The 25,192-nt window shown below is 38.9% G+C and overlaps 1 protein-coding gene across 3 annotated transcripts; it reads right to left on the bottom strand.

Annotated features, from left to right (window-relative positions):
• Positions 1 to 1,162: 1,162 nt before the first annotated feature.
• On the bottom strand, positions 1,163 to 17,318 carry Cpr73D (Cuticular protein 73D). Of its 3 annotated transcripts, none has more exons than XM_028306561.1 (8): positions 17,131 to 17,318; positions 16,393 to 16,530; positions 15,519 to 15,700; positions 3,266 to 3,470; positions 2,679 to 2,780; positions 2,380 to 2,558; positions 1,892 to 2,239; positions 1,163 to 1,532 (listed from the first exon to the last, which is right to left on the bottom strand). In XM_028306561.1, exons 1-8 carry the CDS (start codon positions 17,256 to 17,258, stop codon positions 1,213 to 1,215), a joined length of 1,602 nt encoding a protein of 533 aa, XP_028162362.1. In that variant the 5' UTR covers positions 17,259 to 17,318; the 3' UTR covers positions 1,163 to 1,212. The 3 variants fall into 3 exon arrangements, with proteins under 3 accessions (XP_028162362.1, XP_028162361.1, XP_028162363.1); XM_028306560.1 differs by lacking the exons at positions 15,519 to 15,700; positions 16,393 to 16,530; positions 17,131 to 17,318 and adding exons at positions 5,190 to 5,371; positions 5,864 to 6,001; positions 6,573 to 6,730; XM_028306562.1 differs by lacking the exons at positions 15,519 to 15,700; positions 16,393 to 16,530; positions 17,131 to 17,318 and adding exons at positions 5,190 to 5,371; positions 5,864 to 6,001; positions 6,573 to 6,730 and having other exon boundaries at positions 1,466 to 1,532; positions 1,865 to 2,239.
• Positions 17,319 to 25,192: the final 7,874 nt, after the last annotated feature.

Below are 25,192 nucleotides of genomic sequence, written 5' to 3'. Positions count from 1 at the left end.
GCTGACGTCAGTACATTTTGGGCTTTCGCTGATATTTGGTATGTATTTATAGAATTTATGTGTCAGATAAACTCTTGAGAATTACTGTCTATTTTTGTGGTTATTATCGATAGTGTCGATAGTATTGCCATTATCAAAAATAGTGTTATCGATATTAATCCTGCACATAATACCTAAGGCACAAACTAAACACAGTCTATCTCTTTTTATCTTTATTGCACAAAGTAGGATAGCACAGTCCTGCCACAAACTGAATTAGACTGTAACAAGACAAACAGCCCTTCATACTTGGCATGTACTAGACTAATTAATTTAACCACATACTAACTTTCCTGATACTATTTCACTTATTATAAAGAGATTTGCCAAAATGTACCCTTCCAAAATTCTTGTTAATAACTTTGTTAATCCTTTTGCATTATTAAATAATTATGGAGAGGTGCAGTCAGGTGGAAAATGTGTCAACTTATAAACTCAGATTTTTGATTCTCAAGTTGTAAGTGCAATATTTTTTTAATCGAAATCAACGTTGCTTTTCTGTTATTGACTTGTGATGTTTTTTTTTCCAAAACCAAGCCTATAAGTCTCTGTTTGATTCTTAGTTTTCTGGCACTTGCGGCCACACTTGCGGAGTCCAAACTACGGGTTACCCAGTGCACAACTAATCGAGATAAGTTGACGAATAAACATTTGCATCATTTTGTGAAATCGTCCATAAAATTGTGACCGTGTATCTTTTGAGATAGATAAAAATCTGAGTTCTGCAACTGAAATTGAGTTGTATCTACATCTTGCTGCTGACTGTACGGGAGTGTAAGGGGCGACCGGCACAAACATACAACCCGACTCCTTTACAGTTAACTATTTTGCATTTTGTTAAATTTACAGTCGTGTTGTTCGAATAAATTTTTCAAAAAATAACTAATGTGTTCTTATTCATCCACTTAAACCGATATTTAACTGTTTATTATCATTTTTTATAAAACCTATTTATGTCATTATTCATGATAACGTACTAAACGATTAATAATATTACTAGTTTATTAACATTTTCTTATTCTTACTGCAGAATCAAACGCAACAATTAAATACTGAATTACATCTTTATTCGTTAAATAAGCCTTATTTAATGTCCTCTCATTTACATCTTATTACATAATAATTACAGTAAGTGTCGACAAATAACTTAATTATGTTACAGCGTGGCTAACATTATGTTTTGTCCTTTTCTAGCGCTTCAGAGGGAGATATGGGCTTGGAATCAAAGGGATATAGGTCGATGCTTTGCACGTGTGCTCTAACCGACACTCCCGGAGGCACGCCGAAATAATCTCTACCTATGTTTCTTATTATAGTCGTACCAGGTTTCGAGTGGTGTATGTTAAATCCTATAGCGAATTGGGGACCGTTATTTTCGCCTTTCCCGGCATCGAACGCTCCGTTGTCATCGTTATTATTCGTCTCGAAAGGTTTAAGTGGCACATAAGGCTTCTTCGTCGGCCTATAAGGCTTGCTCGGGCGTCCTGGTTTGCCTGTAATATGCAATCACTTCTATATTCTTATGCGGTGCTGACAGCGATGTGCGAGGTGCCGTAAGGTGTTGGTGTAATAAAAACCAATTTGCTTGTGAACATGTTTATTGCATTCAAGCAATTTTTTTTTTATTAAAACTAAATTTTAAATAGTTCTACAGTGCAACTCTTCAACTTCTAGCAAGTGGATCGGCTGTGACCTTGTTTCTAACCGTAGAGGCATCTTTAGAACAAAGAGGCCCACGAGCGCCTGCGATCTTTCTTTCTTTAGCGTCAGTAAAATCAGTCGTACGGTTATGGAGTTACGGAACAAGATCACAAGCTTCAATCACCTTGCCGTGATCCATGCTATTCGTCACCTGGTCCTTTTGTTGGCTTGGCGCCTCCGAAATTCGAGATGTCTTCATCAACGTACGTTATATCATCCGTACCACTACCTTGCGGGAACGCAGGGCTTTGATACCCAGTGTCTGGTGGACTATCAGGCTCGGCCTCACTAGACCCGCTAGGGCTGACTGGCCCATTGAAACTGTCTGATCCGCTAAAACTATCGGATCCACCGAAGCTGTCTGAACCACTGAAGGTGTCCGAACCACTAGGGGCAGGCCCTGTGGGCTCAGAACTGGGTTTACTACTTGGCCTGTCTTTGTCGCTGCTTGGGAAGGGAGGTGGTTTTACGTGTCCCGACGCAGCTGTGCCATCCGGACCTACGGTGAGATACAACAACTGTGAGAACTTTGCTGTGTTAAAAGTTAGTAAAACCATTATGGGATCAGCAAGCCCAAACCATTGTTAGCTGTGTGAAGCATATAGTACTTGATCCTTCGAGCCGGATCAAAACGGTTACCTTTGAACACATCATCGGTTCCGCTGTCATCAGGCGAGAAGTTGGTTGAGCCTGCCGCATTCACGAAGTCTGGGTCATACGCGCTAGGGATCGTCGGGAAGAATGGTGGGATGTAAGGGTCCTTGCTGTTCTTCACTATGCGATATCCAATTCCTGGGCCAGCGATATAGTTGACAGTTCTAGAAATTAAATTAAATTAAATTAATTTTAGTATTTAAAGAAGTATCAGAAGTAAATCGACAACCAGGTAAGCCAATATTTTATAGGTCTATTTTCCATTAGGTGTTAACAATGTTTACCTTTGAACTCCTTTGTCATCTAAGAACGTGTAGGATCCCCTGACGTTTCCGTGTGAATCACTGCTCTCAGTTCTTCTTTGGTCTGGGCCAGCTGATATAAATCTGCATAAAAAGTTACAAAATATAACTTGTCTAATTTCAGTTACCTGTTTAATTATCTAGATAAAATTCTGGCTTAATTACAGACGAAAAACAACTTAATTAAAAACATTGCAAAGTATCAGGAGTGATGAGGATGACCCATTTATACAGGTTTCAGTTAAGAAAAACGAGATCAAAAAATAATTTCAAGGTATGTAGATACCCTACTGTATTTGCAATTTTTAAAGTAGTTTTTGTTATATTCTTCTCCAATTGTTTGGTATTTATTGATTAACTATCTGATGGAGTTCTGCTAGAGGATAGAATCATTAAGATTGCCACATGGAATATCTTTAATGTTAACCCAGCTTAACCAAGCATGGTCAAGGTCAAGTTTTATTGCAATGTTTTTGTTTTGCAGCCGTTTTGTTAGTAGAATTATGTCATGAAAGAATCGACGGTCAGATAGTAGATAACTACACTAGGTGACATTGATCAGTAGGTACCTGTAGGATCCATCAAGCCCCCTCTGCACAGCAGTCCTCCCACGAGGCTTGGCCTCACCCCTGACCAGCGGCGCGCGGTGGAATGGAGACCCGATGATGCTGGGGCTGTCTGGGTGCGCAGAAGAGACGTGAAAGCCTGTGTCTCGACCGGCTATGTACGAGACATCGTGTCTTTCGCCCACGTCGTCGACGAAGGAGTAGTGGCCTTGAAGAAAAGAGTTAAAATTAGTTGGGGTTACTTGAGTGATATTGAACACTAGGGTGGTAAACCAGTTTTAGTCACATGCCATCCTGTGGTAGGCTCAAAGGGGGCAGATGGGAACCTTCTGGGGGCTGCCGTGACGTCACATCGATTCTGGTACTAACGGTTAATTGAGACAACGTATAAACAAACCTTGTTAAGATACGAAGTGATTTCCACCTGTTTATAAGATCTTATGAGCCATTGTCATGGTTTTTCTCAAGTCACACAATATTTTATTGCGCTGTGAAATATTCATGGCTTTCATAATTGCCGATGTAGGTATTCGTAAATATCTGCATCAGCATCTTTATAGGAATATGCCTAAAATTAATTGTCTTGTTGTGTGACCCTGAAATCACTAATTATTAATTTTATGTACAGTCAGCGTCATATAGTTCATAATACATGGAGAACATCTATTTAAACAAATCCTTTATGGCATGGTCAGACACGCCAGGATTAACTCATTCCAAAGCTCTCATAAAAGCCTATGATCGAAAAAGCTCTAAGCAGATCATAGGACTGAGTAGGACCAAAATGCGCATCTTAGTTCGAGCCCTCACTGGACACTGCAGCTTAAACAAGCACTTGTCCACTATGGGACTGTCCGAAACAAGAACGTGCAGGATGTGCCAAGAGGCAGATGAAACGCCACTACACATTCTCACGGACTGCGGACCTCTGATGCGCAAGCGGAGCTTACACCTGGGCAAACACATCCTATGCCCACAAGATGTAAAACATATCGCCCCCCAAAAGATACNAAAAAAAAAAAAAAAAGAAGATCTTATGAGCCATTATCATGGTTTTTCTCAAGTCATACAATATCTTATTGCGCTGTAAAATATTCATGGCTTTCATAATTGCCGATGTAGATATTCGTTTATATCTGCATCAGCATCTTTATAGGAATATGCCTAAAATTAATTGTCTTGTTGTGTGACCCTGAAATCACTACTTGGTTAATTTTATGTACAGTCAGCGTCATATAGTTCATAATACATAACTCATTGTAATAAAGACGTGTTGCGAACTTGTTAGCTACTTCGGGTGTCACGAACTATTTGATGATGACGGTGACTGTACCTATTAAGTTTTTTTTTTTATGTGACAGGAGGCAAACGAGCAGACGGATCACCTGATGGTAAGTGATTACTGTCGCCCATAGACACCCGCAGACCCAGGGGCGTTACAGGTGCGTTGCCGGCCTTTAAGGTAAAGATACGCTCTCCCCTTGAAAGCTATTAAGTTGCATGTTATTTTTTCAAGCACGCCTAGGTATTTCTTCGGAACTAACATTCTGCAGCCAAAACAGTTTGCTGGATTTCAACATAATTAGTTACCATTGGATTGTGGAAGTGACAAAGGTAATGTGCATTTGTAAATAATTTAACACTTATATTACTGGCATCTACGAATAAATTAAAAGTTAAGGTAAGTAGGTAATCATTGACGACCATGTCTTCCGTTTAAGAATAAGCACACCACAGAATCCTCACGGTGTTTATTATTGGTCGTCATTTCATGGTCATCATTTTTGCCAGGGTAGTACGTACTCGTACGGTCAGGTAACAAACGATTGCATACCTAGGATCGAAAATCGTTATGTAAAACATGGCTCATTGTCTCTAGAAGTGATTATGTAGGCGTCTAATTAAGTAATTAAAAAGTACACCTCACCTTTGACATCGCCCCTGCTGTCTGCATTCTCGTTCTTTGAGTAAGTCCTGGTTTCGAACTTGAAGCCGTAGCTGGGGTCCTCGTTGGGGTCGAAGTAAGGGTCGTCTTTGTTGCCGATGGGCCCCCGGGGGCGCTGGTCCAGGTCCATCTTTCTGTGCACGTTTGGGCCCTTTGCGCGAAAACTGGAAGGTGAGATTGAATTTTCTTTTATTTTGTATTTTGGGCTTCTAACTCAGTTTGATAACTCACAAATATCTCTATATTAGACGATTACCAAAGTCTGGCAGTTAGATTGGTGACTTACTTTATACCCACACTAATCGGACGCTATAATCCACACTAGGATGTCGTGGTGGAGTATATCCTGAGCCACACCACATGTGGGGTTGAGGCCTGTGGCCGGCTCGGAGTGGGACTGTTGACTCGGTTGGTACTTTGCTTTTTGGGCAAAAACCAGAATCTCAAGTGGCAGTGGACCTGTCGTATGTAAGGTTTTGGAATGGAGACTGAAAAACGTGTTGTCCTACGCCACGCTAGTCAATCGACAACCTAAAGAAGACAGCTGGCAGTGGCTGGTTGAAAATGGTGAGATCGTGCTTTACCGCGTCTTTTGTGGTAGGCTAACGTCTAGCTGTGGACTACTATAGGCTGCAATAATAACGATGATGGCTCACCCCCTAGGCCCAGCAGTGTAGACGGTCTCCTTGACGGTGTCAGTGGCAGGGTCTCGGGCTCCGAACCTGCCTCCCACCACGCCGTTCGCGTTGCCGTGGGACAGGTGGTAGCTCTGACCTCGGTCTTTGTTTGTGTACCTAGATCACCAATTGTTATGAGTTACAAAGCAATGAAGTTAAAATTATGTAACGCTAAAATAATACGAGTACTTAGCAAAATATTATTAAAATTTTCATATACAGTTTAAAGACACACGGAATTTTATTCATTGGAATGGAAAATCTGTGAAAATTATGTAGGATTTAAAAATCTTTTAATTAAGTATTAACTAACTGCTGATTGCAGTTTTCATGAAATTTTATACAATTCAATTAGTTTAGGTTAGGCTTTACATAGACAGATTTAAATTAAAATACATCAATGACACTGGTGCCGTAATACAATATATTAAAATATAAGTTTCAATTATAAATTTTACTTAATAATTTAAATAATGATTTAATTACACAAAAATATAGATCAACAACTTAATTAACAATCTCAAAATAATTCCAAAAACATTTCACCGATTAAATAAACCTTTATCACTTGAAATAATTTCACCAATTTTGAAGTTATTATGCTATCACTTCCGAAAACTAAACTACCTATAGATTAAAACCTTTATTACTTCTGTAAGCTAATAGATAAATAAAAGCTCGTAATTACCCAAAATCGAACGATCCATCCGTATTCACAGTATTGTAATCACCATCATTGGTCCTGGACTTGCCAGGGATGACCTGAGTCCTTGCTACCCCGCACACACACACTAGAAGCACACAAGTCCAAAACATTTTGCCACTGTGCACTGAACACTGCACTGTCAGAAGTCAAGGTATGACTATGCTGGTAAAAAACAAAGCCTCCTCTTATATATGGCGCTAAAAATGAGCGCCCAGCGGAGTCATGCCGCGTGAAAACGACCGGACGTCATTGTTATTAATAATAGGGCTGTGATATACAGCGAGCGAGGAGATTTTTGAAAATGCTAGGCTAGTGCGCTTAGCTGCGGACGAATGTCCGATTTTAGAATAATACTCGCTTGCGGCTCCTGGGTTTTAGGGGAGAGTCCTACATAACCCATGACAGATGGCAACGGCCACAGGGCTTGTGCAAAGCATTTCCCAGCTGAAAAAAAGGCTAATGGACTACTCGTAAGCAGTTCGTGTCATTTAGGACTTATCTTTGTGGATCAAATGTCTTAAATTATTTTACCTTGATTAGAGGAATTGCTTGGGTGTTCATTAAAGAGGTAGTTACTTACGAATTTTCTTATAGTCCAGTCAAAAAAGCATTATAGATGGAAAACTGTAGAACACAATTTCTGACTTCAGGACTTTATTTAGACTAGTTAGGAGGTGAACATAGTAAAAGTCCCCACCCTTAGCCCTTGAGCCGGCGGGGAGAGGGGGGTTTAAAGGTGCCACTTTTCGGTTTTTCGCTTAATCCTCGGAAACTATGCGTCCTAGTGACATGACTCCTTTGAACCAAAAAAAGCATATTCAATTTGCTACAGGTGAGATAGACAAGTTTTTCTATAAATTGTATAGTTTTCGCGGCATCTGCTCTAGAAGGTCTGTAATATTGGAAATTTTATTTTTGTCTTACATGTTTCCATCAGGAGAAAATCGACTAAATCAACATTGAGCAATCATTCTAGACATGCGGGAGCATGTTAAGCCTAGTTCCAGGGAGGGGACTGCACCGTGCGTATATTTAGACGAACCACTTTGAGCCACTTTTGACCCCTCATCACTCAAAAACTACTGTGCATTAACACTTCAAATTTGGCTCATGTGTTGAGACTTGCAAGATAAACATCAGTTTCAAATTTCATAAATATATTCTTTAGATATTGACGTCCAAAAATCTACATGTCTGACCTATAGACCAAATTCTAACCACTTCCAGATGGCCTCGAAGGTTCAAATTTGGCATCCAGAAAGGTAGTTATGTAAATGGGCATTTCTACTGTACGGTGTATTTTTTCTCAATTCGGTGCTAAAATTTATATTTAGTTTTTTAAGTAGTTTCAATACAAAAAAATAAATGTTACTCCATTCTGAATGTAAAAATAGCATTGTCACTAAATATTGTGAAGTGGTTTATGAGAAATGTTAAGCATCGAATTGAGAGAGCACCGAATTGAGAAAATGAATCACGGAATTGAGAAATGAATCTCCAAATATAAAAATCGCTCCGCAAACTTAGAATTGATGTCACATGGATGCCATAACAGCATTTTTGCAAGGAGACCTGGAAAATGAAATTTATATGGTCCAACCTGAAACATATGAAGAAGGAAGCAAAGTATGCTTGTTACAAAAATCATTATATGGTTTGAAGCAGGCCAGCCGGCAATGGAATGTAAAACTGGATGGAGTATTACAGAATATTGGGCTCACTAGATCTAAGATTGACCCATGCATTTATTACTGCATTAAACAACAAACTATGATATTTGTTGCCGTGTGGGTTGATGACCTTATAATTTTCTCCAATAATAAAGACTTGAAGACGGACATAAAGGAGAAATTACAGAAGGAATTTCACATGAAAGATCTGGGAGAAGCAAAACAATTTATTGGATTGAATATAAGCCGAAATCGTAAGGAAGGAATTATACAGCTAGATCAAGAACATTATATCAAGGAAACTTTAGATTGTTTTGGCATGTCAGAGTCAAAACCTGTAAAAACACCAATAGAGGTAAATGCGAAATTTGATGCTAATGACCCAGAGAAGGATGAGAACATACCGTATCGACAAGCCGTGGGATGCTTACTGTACATAGCACAGGCAACAAGACCAGATATCGGATTTGCTGTGAACAAACTTAGTCGATATGTCAGTAATCCTGGTCGGCAGCACTGGCTCGGTATCAAGAGAATAATGAGATACCTACAAGGCACAAAAGACATGAAGTTGTGCTATAGCAAAGATGTCTCAAACGAGATAAGAGGCTATTGTGATTCGGACTGGGCTAGCAGTCCCGAGGACAGAAGGTCCTGCACCGGCTATATATTTCTTTTTCAGAACGGCGCCGTTGCATGGAACTCGTGCAAGCAGTCTACGGTTGCTCTGTCTACAGCCGAGGCAGAGTACATGGCGATGGCTGCGGCGACGCAAGAGGCATTGTGGCTCCGCCAGCTGCAACGCGAACTAGGCCTCCAAGAAGACTGTCCCCTGCCTATACACTGCGATAACCAAAGTGCAATTCGTTTAGCTTCTACCGATTGTTATAAGCCTAGAACTAAGCATATTGACATCAGATTTCATTTTTTAAGAGATAATGTTAACTGTAAAAATGTAACTTTTGTTTATTGTAAAGGTAGTGATATGGTAGCCGATATTTTAACGAAGGGGACTACGTCAGACAAACACTATTATTGTATAGAGAAAATGGGTTTGCATTCTAGAGGGGGTGTTAGATACTGAACGCAACATTTTCTACTATTATATTGGTAGAACTGTATTAGTGTTAATTTCTTTAATGTTTGTGTTGGTAACACTGCTCTGCTCTGTCATCGCTCTTCCGTCGTACATTTTTTACCGCAAAATACATTGTTCTGTTTTATCCGCAAATAATCTTTTATTTAGCTAAAGTAATCACAATTCAACAATATTTATGAAATTTGAAGCTGATGTATATCTTGCAAGTCTCAATACATGAGCCAAATTTGAAGTGTTAATGCACAGCAGTTTTTGAATGATGAGGAGTCAAAAGTGGCTCTAATTGGTTCGTCTAAATACACGCACGGTGCAGTCCCCTCCCTGGAACTAGGCTTAACATGCTCCCGCTTGTCTATAGTGTTTGCTCAATGTTGATTTAGTCGATTTTCTCCTGAAAGGAACATGTAAGACAACAATAAAATTTCCAATTTTACACACCTTCTAGAGCAGATGCCGCAAAAACTATACAAGATATAGAAAAACTTGACGGTCTCACCTGTAGCAAATTGAATAATCTTTTTTTGGTTCATAGTAGTCATGTCACTAGGACGCATAGTTTCCGAGGATTAAGCGAAAAACCGAAAAGTGGTACCTTTAAACCCCCCTCTCCCCGCCGGCTCAAGGGCTAAGGGCGGGGACTTTTGCTATGTTCACCACCTAACTAGGCTAAATAAAGTCCCGAGGTCAGAAATTGTGTTCCATGGATTTCTCTCTACACCGTCGTTAAGGCATTCATTGACTGGACTATTACTGAAGGTACTTTTGATTTGTCACTACGTTAATAAAGGCATCAATAAACAATCAATTCAAATTACTTTCATGAAAAAACGATATTTAATTTTTTGCCAATATTTAGATCTAATTTCATTAATAAAGATTTCATAGCGCCATCAACGCTAGGTAGCTTATCTTCCAGTGTGCGCAAGCGCATAGAGATGCAGGCGCCTGAGATACGAGGGCCACCACATCCTCTGTGCTGTACCAGGAACACGCCACCAACATTTGCATCTTTTTGGATCATTAGTGTAACAATTGAATGAATCGTTAAACTCGTAGTAACGAACTTCGTTAAAGAGAGTTTAGGAACTTGCCTAGTTGGTAGTATTCACATGCTTTTGATGGGGGCAGACGGGATTAGGCGGTACTAAACAGTCATTTATCTATCTGACGTATTAACAGCTTGAAATAAGTACAGTAATTAGTCGTGACACCTACTTAGTTAGGTAAACCCAGTTTTAGGTAAGAAAAAATTCATATTCGTTCTTCACACATACGTATTTCTTCATTAACTAATTACCTAGATAAACCAAATGGTTGAATTTTACCTCTAAACCTCGTCTACATTAGCCTATAGGTCGTCATCATCGTATACATTATACGTCTCATCATCATTTCAGCCACCGGACGTCCACTGCTGAACCTGGCCTCCCAACCTCCTCCTCTATAGGGGTCAACTGCTGGAAATAGATCTCCCCTAAACGCGCCATTTTACCATGTCTTCGGCTTGTCATACCAGTTTCTGCTGGCGAATGAGGGTTAAAGCTCATGGAAATATATAAACTTACTAGCTTTCCGCCCGCGGCTTCGCCCGCGTGGAATTTTGTCTGTCACAGAAAAATTTTATCGCGCGCGTCCCTGTTTCAAAAATCGGGATAAAAACTATCCTATGTTCTTTCCCGGGACTCAACCTATCTCTATGCCAAATTTCATCAAAATCGGTTGCGAGGTTTAAGCGGGAAAGCGTAACAGACAGACAGACAGACAGACAGACAGACAGACAGACAGAGTTACTTTCGCATTTATAATATTAGTTGGGATAGTTGGGATTATTTCATAAGGATGTATTGGTCGGATTTAATTTCTAATACGGTTGAACCCATCTAATCATTGTACAAGGTAAAATGTACCTTATTGTAGATATGCTTGGCATAGATAAGTAAGTGTTACACTATTATTCTAATGTAGAGCTCTCATTCGATTGTATTTTTCGCTACACGAATAATAGACTTGGCCAACTGCATAATAATATTTTTTTTTACTAGAAGCAGCTCCCTCTGCTATTTAGAGACCTAATAATGTGTACCATCAACCGACCAATCTGGAAATCATTGGGGGAGGCTTTAAACGTTCAGCAATGGACGTCATGGGACTGAAATGATTAGATGGGCGGGCCTTAGGTGACATTTCATCCGAAAAAACCTCATCCATGCATGAGTTGTCGAATCATCCGCAAAATGATGAAAAACTTCGCATGAAAGGTCACCTTTTCTAACTTGGGAGTGTCGTCTCATCCGAAATATATTCATCACCATCATCATCATTTCAGCCATAGGAGGTCCACTGCTGAATGGAATGTCCAATGGAAAGCATTGGGGGAGGCCTATAGTCTCCCCCATTGCTTTCCATGTTGATCGATTGATAGCGGCCTGCGTCCAGCGCTTCCCTGCTACCTTTACGATGTCGTCGGTCCACCTTGTAGTTAGAAACAGTCACGTTTCATCCGAAGATAAATATTTTGCGTAAGATTTGACACCTAACGAAAGGACGATAATATTAACTCATCCGCGGATCAGATTTTCTAGGTTGAAATGTCACCTAAGTCATCCCGCTCGTGGTCAAATACCACTTTACCATATTCAGATTCATTCCACTGCAGCTTTATCATCAGCTCGTTACACCGTTGCGTTAATTACAAGACACTGATGAGCGCGAATAATGCCCCTCCAATATCCATTAAGATGTTCATACTGTTCATTATCGACATAATTAATTTTCGCGTCCGGCGTTTGTTCCACTTCCTTGTCCGTTTGTCCGTTGTCCGTCGAGCCTTGTGGATGCAGCACAATGCTGTAATAAATGTCTAATTCTGACGAGAGACCTTTAGTTATGCGAGTTTCCATTGTACGGGGAATCTATAATCAATTGCACTAATTCCAATTAACTATACGAATTTTCCAAATGGAAATTGTTATGAAAATAACTCTATGAGTTCGAGACAATGATAGGTATACATAATGCTTTTACTAATTTATCTTTTACACTCTCTATTTAGTCACATAGGTAAAAGATATAATGTCTTTTCTTATCACATTATTTCTTATACAAATACACATTTTATGATTCTGGATTTGTGTGTAAAGTCAGTAATTTTTATGCTAAAGTAAAAGTAAAAACTGAAAATACTTGTGACCTACGTGCTGAATTTAAATGCTCTACTTAGGTAATAAAATTTGGATTACAAGGTACCTATTATAAAGTAAGGATCCTCATCGATCCAGTGATTTTCGAAAACATCTCGTAGTACAATGTGCACACACAAACCGAAGCTCGTTCCGGTGCGGTCATCGCATATTATAGTGTCGAATTGTACTCACTGAGATGTGAAACTTCCTCGCCTCCAGACCCCCCGCTATTAAGATCCTCTCAACATCCTCTTCACCTCTCAGAGGTCTAGAAATACTGGGCATCAGTGGCGTGCATTAGCATGTGTCCTTCCAGGCTGCCATTGTTTGTGGCACGATATATTAGGTGGTTTTACCAAAGATGCGTGATACGAAAGTCGGACAATCGGTCGATATGGTACCGGAGTTCCTATGGCCTGATTATTCTAGTGAGGTACATGATGTTGACAAATTAATTATTAATCAGCAACCACATTGCTCCTTTTTCAGGTGATTAAATATACGAAAGTTGTACCTATTGTTGCGTAAACAAATTCAATAAAATGAATAAAAATAAGCTACGCTAGAAAAATAAGTAAGCACTTAAATAAGATCCCATCAATAGCATTTTCATGTAAAATTGCTCGCACTGTAAAAAAGTTATCAAATTACGTGTAAAGCCAAGCTCTTAAATTGTGCTTATATCTAAATACACGCTCTAACTCTACATTTCGATCAAAATATGTGATGTATGTAAATACACCCTTAATATTTACTATTATGTGGTTTCGCTTTGTTTTGTTACTGAAAATATTTTGTTTTTATCTAAAGTGACATGGAACTACTATAATGTTCCCACCGCTGCAACTCCTGTAGCCAAAATAATCTAAAGTAATCCACAGTGTAATGTAGTGTATTAGTGTAAGGTAAATCTTTCTTTTTATGCTAGACAAGGCAGGTATTTGACCCCAATTTGATCTCAGAAGATTAGGACTATTTGATTATAGTAGGACCTCAAGTCCCAACAATTTTTTTCAAGCTTTCAACAAAGCGGATCCAAATCGTTTGCTGTGAAGATACGATCACACCTCAAACGGGTCAAGGGGTCAATACGAATTCAATATCATGTACACGTACGCCCAGCCAACCGTCCCTTCTTTACATTCAATGGGGGGTGCCTCGGAAGTTGCCACACCAAGAAATATGAGCGATTGGAGATGATAAGCAACTCATTTGGTACTAATATAAGACTATAACGCCCTTATATTAGTTCACAAACATTACTATGAGGTCTCACAGTGCGCGTGGACGTACAGGGTGACACACGATCCAATCACAAAGCTCTATTCAACGCTGTGCGTTCGATTTAATGCTTCACTTAACCAAGTCTCGTTTGTGAATACGGGCGTAAGAACACTTCGCACTTACTTATCGTTGTAGATTAGATCGCAGATGTATTTATAAATGTAATTAGAGATCATTTGAATGCGTTTAGCTGGTTATAATTGTGGGGCAGGTATTGTCAGTAATTAACTAATTATTATTATACATTGCTTCCTGTAGCTAGGTGTGAGAATGTGTAAATATTCGTACATGCCTACAGACTCTACCATAAGGTAAAATTAAATCTGCTTGAATTTAAGTAGAGATGATAATGCAGTTCATCCCTTCAACTCCTGTTTATAACTGTTCCGGCGGGGACTTTTGCTATGTTCACCTCCTAACTAGTCTAAATAAAGTCCCGAAGTCAGAAAGTGTGTTCCACGGATTTCTATCTATAATGCTTTATTGACTGGACTATGTAGGTAGGCACTACTAGAGTTATATTCTAGCTAAACGTGTTACATTGATAGGGATCTTGTACTGAAATATTGACAGTCCTTAGTATGTATTTTGTTGTAGTTATTAGCCACTGCACTCGTTGTACTCGCTGGACAGATTAGAGTCCAATAGAGTCACTANAAGATTTTTGCCTCACTCTTGACGAAGCGTTTGTATGAAGACTATCCATCTAGGTTTTATTAATCTAAGGGATTAGTTGAGTGATATTGAACACTAGGGTGGTAAAGCACAGTTTTAGTCACACGCCTCCATGACCTTCTACGCCAGGTAAAGATTTGTGGCCTTATGAAGCATAATCATGTTTTCACAAGGGGTCGAGTTAACTGCGCACCTGGCTGCCGTGACGTCACATCGACTGGTACAGACGGTTAATAGAGACATAGATAAACAAACCTTGTTAAGATACGAAGTGATTTCCACCTGTTTATAAGATCTTATGAGCCATTGTCATGGTTTTTCTCAAGTCACACAATATTTTATTGCGCTGTGAAATATTCATGGCTTTCATAATTGCCGATGTAGATATTCGTAAATATCTGCATCAGCATCTTTATAGGAATATGCCTAAAATTAATTGTCTTGTTGTGTGACCCTGAAATCACTACTTGGTTAATTTTATGTACAGTCAGCGTCAAATAGTTCATAATACATAACTCATTGTAAAAAAGACGTGTTGCGAACTTATTAGCTACTTCGGGTGTCACGAACTATTTGATGATGACGGTGACTGCACCTATTAAGTTGCATGTTATTTTTTCAAGCACGCCTAGGTATTTCTTCGGAACTAACATTCTGCAGCCAAAACAGTTTGCTGGATTTCAACATAATTAGTTACCATTGGATTGTGGAAGTGACAAAGGTAATAATTATGTGCATTTGTAATAATTTAACACTTATATTACTGGCATCTACGAATAAATTAAAAGTTAAGGTAAGTAATCATTGACGACCATGTCTGCCGTTTAAGAATAAGCACACCACAGAATCCTCACGGTGTTTATTGGTCGTCATTTCATGGTCATCATTTTTGCCAGGGTAGTACGTACTCGTACGGTCAGGTAACAAACGATTGCATACCTAGGCACGAAAATACATAAAGGTACACGTGGCTCATTGTTTCTAGAAGTGATTAAGTAATTAAAAAAACACATCTTACCTTTGACATCGCCCCTGCTGTCTGCATTCTCGTTTTTTGAGTAAGTCCTGGTTTCGAACTTGAAGCCGTAGCTGGGGTCTTCGTTGGGGTCGAAGTAAGGGTCGTCTTTGTTGCCGATGGGCCCCCGGGGGCGCTGGTCCAGGTCCATCTTTCTGTGCACGTTTGGGCCCTTTGCGCGAAAACTGGAAGGTGAGATTAAATTTTCTTTAATGAACAGTATGCAGATAAGTGGTGGCAGTGCTTGGCAATCACCAAAGTCTGACAGCTAGATTGGGAACTTACCTTACACCTACACTAATTTGACCTTTTCACACTAGACCAGTCTTTCCCAAAGTGGGCGATAACGCCCCCTTGTGGGCGCTGCAGGCTTAAAGGGGGGCGGTAAGGCCAGAAAAAAAAAATCGGGACGTTGTGTAGAGGCTTGGGAGGCGTCATTTACTAGGAGGACTCTTAGACACCGACTGAACACTCAACACTCGACTACAAATGGGGGCGCTAAAAAGAATTTATTCTCAAAGTGGGCAGTAGACAAAATAAGTTTGGGAACCGCTGCACTAGACCAACGTAGTGGAGTATGGCCTGAGCCACACACACTTGGGGTTAACCTCTGAGGGCTAGAGTGGAACTTATACCAATTTTGATAACGTTTGCTCTTATTGTTGCATTTTGGGCACAAACCAGAATGTCAAGTGGCAGTCTTAGGTTTTGGAATAGAAACTGACAAACGTGGTATAGGCGCTTCAATCGACAACCTGAAGAAGAATCTGATTGCGCTGGTTGAAAACAGGGGATCGCGAACAAAGAACGCAACTTTGTTTGCTTACGTCCAGCAGTGGGATGCTACAGGCTGCAATAATAACGACGATGAACTCACCCCCTAGGCCCAGCAGTGTAGACGGTCTCCTTGACGGTGTCAGTAGCAGGGTCTCGGGCTCCGAACCTGCCTCCCACCACGCCGTTCGCGTTGCCGTGGGACAGGTGGTAGCTCTGACCTCGGTCTTTGTTTGTGTACCTAGTAGATCACCAATTGTTATGAGTTACAAAGCAATGGAGTTAAAACTATGTAACGCTAAAATAATACCTACTAAAAAAATAATTAAAAGTGACACAACCGCGATTTTTATTAAATTGTAATGGAAAATCTGTGAAAATTATGCATTATGAATCTATATAAGTGAAAAATATTAATAAACTGCTTCTTACTGAAATTTTAACGGTTAAAACAATCCAATTAAAATAGAATTACTTGAATTAATTTACTAACATTAGGTAAATATGAACATATTAAAGAAATAGATGTGATTTAAAATTACATCAATAACACTAGGTTACACGCCTATTACGCCCTATTACGATTTATTTTCAAATCTTATTTTTAATAATTTTACTTACTAATTTATAATGATCTCTATTACACAAAATATAGATCAACAACTTAATTAACAAACTCAAAATAATTCCCAAAACATTTCACCAACTAGATTAATCTTTATCACTTGAAATAATTCCTAACAATTTCACCACTTCCGAAAGAAAAAAAAAACTAAACTACCTATAGATTAAAACCTTTATCACTTCTATAAGCTAATAGATAAAAAAAGCTCGTAATTACCCAAAATCGAACGATCCATCCGTATTCACAGTATTGTAATCACCATCGTTGGTCCTGGACTTACCAGGGATGACCTGAGTCCTTGCTACCCCGCACACACACACTACAAGCACACAAGTCCAAAACATTTTGCCACTGTGCACTGAACACTGCACTGTCAGAAGTCAAGGTATGACTATGCTGGTAAAAAACAAAGCCCCCTCTTATATATGGCGCTAAAAATGAGCGCCCAGCGGAGTCATGCCGCGTGAAAACGACCGGACGTCATTGTTATTAATAATAGGGCTGTGATATACAGCGAGCGAGGAGATTTTTGAGAATGCAGGGGGTAGATTAGTGCGCCTTGACGTGGTCGAATGTCCAATTTCAGGGCTCCGTTTCATTGGCCTCGGAGGACACCGTCGGGTTTTAGTGGGTAGGTCCCGCCTTTCTGGGGAGGAGAGTCCCACATAACCCACTGGCCGATGGGGACGGCCAGAGGGTTTTATCAAAGCATTTCCCACTAAAACATCGTTAATACGTATGGTTGTTCTCTTCACCGATAAGAAGGGAACTCTCGGTACGAAGGGAACAATTCTCGAGTCATTACAGACATATTATTTAATTTTATCTTTGTGGATAAAATATCTTAAATTATTTTACCTACGAATTATTTGGGTGTTCGTTAAAAAAATAGAGTTAATTACGGAATATATCTTACTCTAATTTTGATTTGTTTAAGCAATATGCGATCACTCCGTTAATAACGGCGTCAATAAACAATCAATAAAATTACTAATATTTCAAATGAGTTTGATGAAAAAACGATATTAAATTTTTTGCTACAACAATGTTAGCTCTATTTTCATTAAAGATTTTATAGCACCATCAACGCTAGGTAGCTTATCTTCTAGTGTGCGCAAGCGCATAGAGATGCAGGCGCCTGAGATACGAGGGCCACCACATCCTCTGTGCTGTACCAGGAACACGCCACCAGCATTTGCATCTTTTTGGATCATTAGTGTAACAATTGAATGAAACATCGTTTAACGTAACGTAGTAGACGTTCCTCGTTAAAGAGAGTTTAATAGGGTACTTGCCTAGTTGGTAGTATTCACATGCCTTTGATGGGGGCAGACTGGATTAGCCGGGACTACGCAGTCATATTTGTTCGACGGATTAACAGCTTGAAATAAGTAGGACAGTAATTAGTCGTGACACCTACTTAGTTAGGTAAACCCAGTTTCAGTTGAATAAAAAATTCTCTTTTTTTTTTGTATAAGGTATTTTATTTTCTCTGTATCATTTCATTGAGCTTTATCGCTAAACTTCATCTTCATTAGTCAACGCTGAACATAAATCAGAACTCATAAATATGCTGTATGCTGAGCTGTCTTCGACTTGTCGCATCTAGCTTCTGCCAGCGATTTTTCGTAAGTTGTCACGCTATCTATCTAGAGAGCGTGTATGACGGATACCTAAAGCTCATAGAAAGCTCTAAAACTTGTTTTGAAATGGATGACTTTGACGGATTTTTATTGACGGATTTTTATTTTGCGTCAAACTCATCTAGGCTTTACACGGGTTAGGTATACATAAGTACATAGGTATGTATGTACCCCACTGGGTACCTAGGTAGGCATAACATATTATCCTTCAGTGATGATAATGTTCTATCATGATCCTGGAAGGACTTCTGGCAGAGTAACATTCGTATCGAATAATAATACCTACGTGTAGGTACTCCTACTATTTTGTCATTAGTAGGTACTCATCAGTCCTTATGGTCGTTTTTTATTGTAGAGCTTTAATTCAGTCATTATTTTTCTTTTTTCGCTACAAATATAAAATGGCCAATTATACAGGATGTCCCAAAAATTAATGACAAGCTAAAGCCCAGAGGTAGTCCATCACTAGGGCTACCCGTATCACACCCATGTATGTACCCCCGCGATTTTTTATAGTTTTCGTGTTATTATTGGTTTAAATTTGTGCTTAGGCACTTTTTTGGTCACTGTGGCACGAATAGATAAAGTACATACTTGATTTGTTTTATTATTATTGGATGAATACTAGGCCTAGCTGATTCAGAAGTATTTACATCCATACGACGAATGTAAGCAAAGCAGCCCTAGTGACGCTTTACCTCTGGGTTTGGGCTTGACACTACTTTTTGGGACATCCTGTATATAGCGAATTTTTTTTTAATAGAATACAAAAAGATTTGTTCAGTAGGTATAATAATATAAATTACATGTTGTTTTTCTTGGTATAATCTCCCACTACTGCTACTTTAGAGACCAACCAGTGCTTCCACATCCCGCTCCTGGCTTTGACCAGCCTAGGTTACCTTAAGACTCCTAATCAGATTCATTCCACTCTACTGCAGCTGGATCATCAGCTCGTTACCCCGTTGCGTTAATTACAAGACACTGATGAGCGCGAATAATGCCCCTCCAATATCCATTAAGATGTTCATACTGTTCATTATCGACATAATTAATTTTCGCGTCCGGCGTTTGTTCCACTTCCTTGTCCGTCTGTCCGTTGTCCGTCGAGCCTTGTGGATGCAGCACAATGCTGTAATAAATGTCTAATTCTGACGAGAGACCTTTAGTTATGCGAGTTTCCATTGTACGGGGCATCTACAATCAATTGCACTAAATCTAATTATACTAATCTTCCAGTTAGAAATTGTTTTATGAAATTTATCGAGTTCAAAACAATGGTAAGTGCGCCTAAAGCTTTTATTTTACAAAGTTATCTTTTTTTACACTTCATAGTTAGCTTAAGTATAATAATGTACCTAAAACTTATATTATGTATAACAAAGATATCAAACTTTTATGCTAAAGTGAACTTGTTACCTACATGCTGAAATGAAATGTTGAACCTAAACAAGTTTCAGATATTTTAAGTACCTATTTTAAGGTATGGATCCTCATAGATCCAGTGATTTTCGAAAACATCTCGTAGTACAATGTGCACACACAAACCGAAGCTCGTTCCGGTGCGGTCATCGCATATTATAGTGTCGAATTGTACTCACTGAGATGTGAAACTTCCTCGCCTCCAGACCCCCCGCTATTAAGATCCTCTCAACATCCTCTTCACCTCTCAGAGGTCTAGAAATACTGGGCAACAGTGGCGTGCATTAGCATGTGTCCTTCCAGGCTGCCATTGTTTGTGCCACGATATATTAGGTGGTTTTACCAAAGATGCGTGATACGAAAGTCGGACAATCGGTCGATATGGTACCAGAGTTCTTATGGCCTGATTATTCGAGTGAGGTATATGGTAGTAATTAATCAGATCTCATGTAAGACCAAGTAAGACTAACTCTACATTTCATTCAAAATATGTGATGCATGTAAATACACCATTATTATTTTTTTGTATAATGTAGTTTCGCTTTGTCTTATTGCTGAAAATATTTTGATTGTTTTTATATAAAGTAAAATTGGTCTATTCCCGCCTCTTTTTCCCACTGCTGCAACTCCTGTGTATTGTAAAAAGTGCCAGAATAATCTAAATTCTAAAGTATCTTACAAAGGAATAGTATCTAATAAAGGAAAATCGCAGAAGACGGGTCATTTTATTGTAGTAGAACCTCAAATCACAACAATTTTTTTCAATTTTTCAACAAGCCGGATCCAAATCGTTTGCTGTGAAGATACCATCACTCCTCAAACGGGTCAAGGGGTCAATACGAATTCAATATCATGTACACGTACGCCCAGCCAACCGTCCCTTCTTTACATTCAATGGGGGGTGCCTCGGAAGTTGCCACACCAAGAAATATGAGCGATTGGAGATGATAAGCACCTCATCTAGTAAATATAAGGCCGGGTTGCACCATCTAGCTTTAACTTTGACAAACGTCAAAAATCTGTCAAACTCCATACAAAAACACCGGTTATCGTTAAAGTTACGGTCAAAGTTAGGTGGTGCAACTCAGCCTAAGACTATAAGACCACTTCGCACTTACTTATTGTTGTAGATTAGATCGCAGATGTATAATGTAATTAGAGATCATTTGAATGCGTTTAGCTGGTTATAATTGTGGGGTAGGTATTGTCAGTAATTAACTAATTATTATTATACATTGCTTCCTGTAGCTAGGTGTGAGAATGTGTAAATATTCGTACATGCCTACAGACTCTACCATAAGGTAAAATTAAATCTGCTTGAATTTAAGTAGAGATGATAATGCAGTTCATCCCTTCAACTCCTGTTTATAACTGTTCCGGCGGGGACTTTTGCTATGTTCACCTCCTAACTAGTCTAAATAAAGTCCCGAAGTCAGAAAGTGTGTTCCACGGATTTCTATCTATAATGCTTTATTGACTGGACTATGTAGGCACTACTAGAGTTATATTCTAGCTAAACGTGTTAAATTGATAGGGATCTTGTACTGAAATATTGACAGTCCTTAGTATGTATTTTGTTGTAGTTATTAGCCACTGCGGTCGTTGGACTCGCTGGACAGATTAGAGTCGAATAGAGTCTNAGTCACTATAAAACCTTATAGTGATAAAAATAAATTAAGTAGAAGCTATCCGGAATAATACAATGTTCACAGTTCTCTACTAGAACTACTTCCAAAATGTGGTATTTAGATTCTTCATCAGCGCATGATTTGGTAGAACAAACAGTCGGTATCAACAATTTTCGCAAGTAATCTCAATATATTCGAGGCCGACCTGGCCTCTGAGGGATTCAAATTCGCCGAAGCGATGTCCAAAGACATACTAACGAGGAGGGAGCGGAGGACAGAGGGCCAACAATGGCCGAAGGGCATCTCGCATCTTCACGGTGGGTGCGCGCGCGTCTAACGCGGACCTATCGGTCGATTTGTGGCGTTTTTATGCCCACTTTTGGTACGAGAAAGTTTTTAAATATTTTGAATACTGAATTCAAACATGAGGGAATTTTTCGTTCGTTCGTTTCAGCCAAATGACGTCCACTGCTGGATAAAGGCCTCCTCTCCACAGTGGACGGTCCTGCGCTGCCCGCGTCCAGGCTCTTCTCGCGACCTTCACCAGATCATCGGTCCACCTAGAAGGTGGCCTGTCCACGCTACGTCAAAAAAGTCAAAAAGTCAAAAGTCAAAATTTCTTTATTTGTTTAGACTAATAAATAGTTCTTACAAATCGTCATTTTGCTCTTAAGGAGCCTCTACATGTCTCATAATCTTTTTACCCTACCAGCGCTTCGAGACCAACATTTGGCAAGTGCTGAGAAGAAGCGCCGCATCAAACTCAGTCACCACTGTCTGCCGGTTAATATAAATAAATATAAATAGTAGTAGTAGGTACATTCGATTCAGGAGCAGTTTACTGAATTTACCATGCATTCTTGTATGGTGTATCTTATAAGAATGGGTATACAAGATTGCGTGGTATATTAAACAAGGTAGTGACGTGCTAATATCTAGACTTACATATTAAGATACTAGTAGAAATGACTCGCATACATAAATTTGAATAACTTGGATTGACCAGTCCCCGAAAGCAGCGCCTCCAGCGTCCGCGTCTTCCAGCCCGTGGTCGCCACTCGAGAACTTTTCTGCTCCAAGGGAATTGTACCTATGTTAATTAAAATGTCCACTGCTGGACAAACTCCTCTCACAAGAATTTCTACGACTGGTCCTGCCCTACACGCATACAGGTGCTTCCCGCGACCTTCACTAGATCGTTGGTGCTATTAATGATAACCTACTCGGTCTACGAATACTTACTTATATCAATTACTAGCTGACCCGGCGAACTTTGTTCCGCCTCAATGGCAATAAATAAGCAGACTTTTTTTTAATTTCGAACGGGATAAAAAGTATCCTATGTCCTTCTCCTGGCTCTAAACTACCTCCCGGACAATTTTCAGCTAAATCGGTTCAGCCGTTCTTGAGTTATAAGCGAAGTAACTAACACGACTTTCTTTTATATATATAGATTGACACCCGTATTCACAAACGATGCTTGCTTAAGTGAAGCAGCAAATCGAACGCACAGCGTTGAATAGAGCTCTGTGATTGGTTCGTGTGTCACCCTGTGCGTTCACGCGCACTGTGAGACCTCATAGTAATGTTTGTGAATACGGGCGTTAGTTATTTAGTTAAACTTAAGGAAGTACTTGACTACGAGTAATATGCCGGTTCAAATTAAAGTGAAAAATATGTTAGGATGTTGTTATAATAGGTAAGAAGATCCTGTTCTTTGATTTACTTTTCTTACGTAAAGAATCCACGTGTAGAATATTATATCCTGTCTTAATTAAGACAAAGCTATCTTATAGGTAATCTCAGTAGTTAAAAACCTGGAAAACTTCTCAAAATGAAAAACTTGCTCGCGGATTTGACGTAGTTTATGGAAAAACCAATTGTCTTTAAGTTCAAAACATGCTCTCATCATGCAAACAAAGAATACAAAATGCATGAAATATAAAAATTCTTACGCAATTTACCATTGTCTCAAATTATTTTATTTTCTAAGTACACCTAGGTACTTCTACTTAGGTACTAATAGGTATGTTACTTTTCAACCAGGTAGAGTATGAAAGCTTTTCCAACGCAATAGTCGAGAAAAAATCCTATTGTTTTTCTTGTTTTTACAAGTTTTTTTTTACATTTTTTAATGGTGCAGGTGAAAACGTTTGCAGGCTCGCTGCTAGATCTTAACCAGCACATCAATCACAGTATCCACTTCAAAATAACCCTAAAAGCCTACGTTTGTAATGAATGGCTTTACCAACGTAAATACCTTATCGTAAATACAATTGAATGTGCAGCCAGCATGTGCCACCAGAGGTCGTGGGACGACAGACAATGTAGATGGGTATCACTTGCTGCTCACGATGCTTTGATGAGGAAGCTGGGGGCTTCCGAAAATTGGTAATTAGCAATTATTGTGAGTGATGACGTAGTGCAATAACAGAAGTACTGCCAGATAAAGGTTTTAAAATGAATGTTAGAAACGAGCCAGAGTATAAAAGTTATTTTAAGCTTATAATGTAATTTTATTTCTTGTAATTCCTTTTATGTGTAAAAAGCAATAAACGTTTTTTTATTTTTTTATTTATTTATTTATTTATTTTTGTTCTTGAAGAGATTAGAATGAGGTCATGGAGTTGGCCGCATGTATACAATTTAGGCATACCTTTCAGGTGAAAGATAAATATTTTTTGATGTGCAGGCTATTTTCAGTAAATTAAAGTCTTGCTTTTGAGTTATATGTTAATTTCTATTAAATCCTCTGTGCTAATTTAAATAGCCTTATACCCCTTTTGTACAATTTCCTGGAATTTTATCAAAGTTGAGGTAATTTGTGTGTAGCTGCCGGCTGTATGTACTTACGTACGTAAGTAGGTACTTACTTAGTATTTAAGTAGAAGAGTTACTAAAATCAACAAACAACTCATCGTCATGTCAACGTAGACACTAAATTATCGAATGAACAATCGTATGTTTTGTCCGCTGAAATTCATAAAAGATTTTTTGGTAAAAGATTTCATGTAAAAATAGTCTGAAACGGTTATAAATGGACTCTATAAGTAAAGCCAGTTTACCAAAGGGCAAAGGGCATTCAACGTCATATCCTTTTCTTATTGTTCAGATAGAAAAAAACAGCAAAATGCTGGGTGAATATCTAAAAAAGGGGCAAATCTAACCAGCTAAACAATGAACTTAGTTTAGCATGCAAATGATATCAGATAATGGTTAATCACTAGATGACTGTATCAGGAAACAAAAACGTCGTGGGAGACGAATCATAATGAATAATTATTAAAATTTGCTTAAGATTGTGACATTTTGATACTATGTGACCTTAGGTAAGTATCAAACTTATTCGGGTGGGAATTCCGAGGTATTTACCTAGTAAAGTTCTTACCTACTTATAGGTAGGTATTACCTAGATAGGTCAAAAGAAGTTTGTTTGATTGAGCATTAGGTGGTATGAAGTACCGCCTATTGACTTCATATTTTGTTTTATCTATATTTTTTTTTATCTATTTAGCAAAGTATGAGAGAGTTTACTTGTTTACTTTCTTGATTCAACGGTTGAAGGTTTGATTCCCAAGATGACCA

This window comes from Ostrinia furnacalis, unplaced genomic scaffold, assembly GCF_004193835.3.
Source record: "Ostrinia furnacalis isolate ACB-3 unplaced genomic scaffold, ASM419383v2 OfSCF2036, whole genome shotgun sequence".
Lineage (NCBI taxonomy): Eukaryota > Metazoa > Arthropoda > Insecta > Lepidoptera > Crambidae > Ostrinia > Ostrinia furnacalis.
Note: the sequence above shows the minus strand (reverse complement) of the source record. Positions and strands in the feature narration are given on the sequence as shown.

Excerpts from the sequence above, each read along its gene's own strand:
- Cpr73D (XM_028306561.1), bottom strand. The coding sequence starts at position 17,258 with ATGTTTTGGACTTGTGTGCTTGTAGTGTGTGTGTGCGGGGTAGCAAGG. Across the intron at positions 2,559-2,678 it reads GATGACAAAGGAGTTCAAAG|AACTGTCAACTATATCGCTG; the intron begins GTAAACATTGTT and ends TTTAATTTCTAG. Across the intron at positions 1,533-1,891 it reads CAAGCCAACAAAAGGACCAG|GCAAACCAGGACGCCCGAGC; the intron begins GTGACGAATAGC and ends TGCATATTACAG.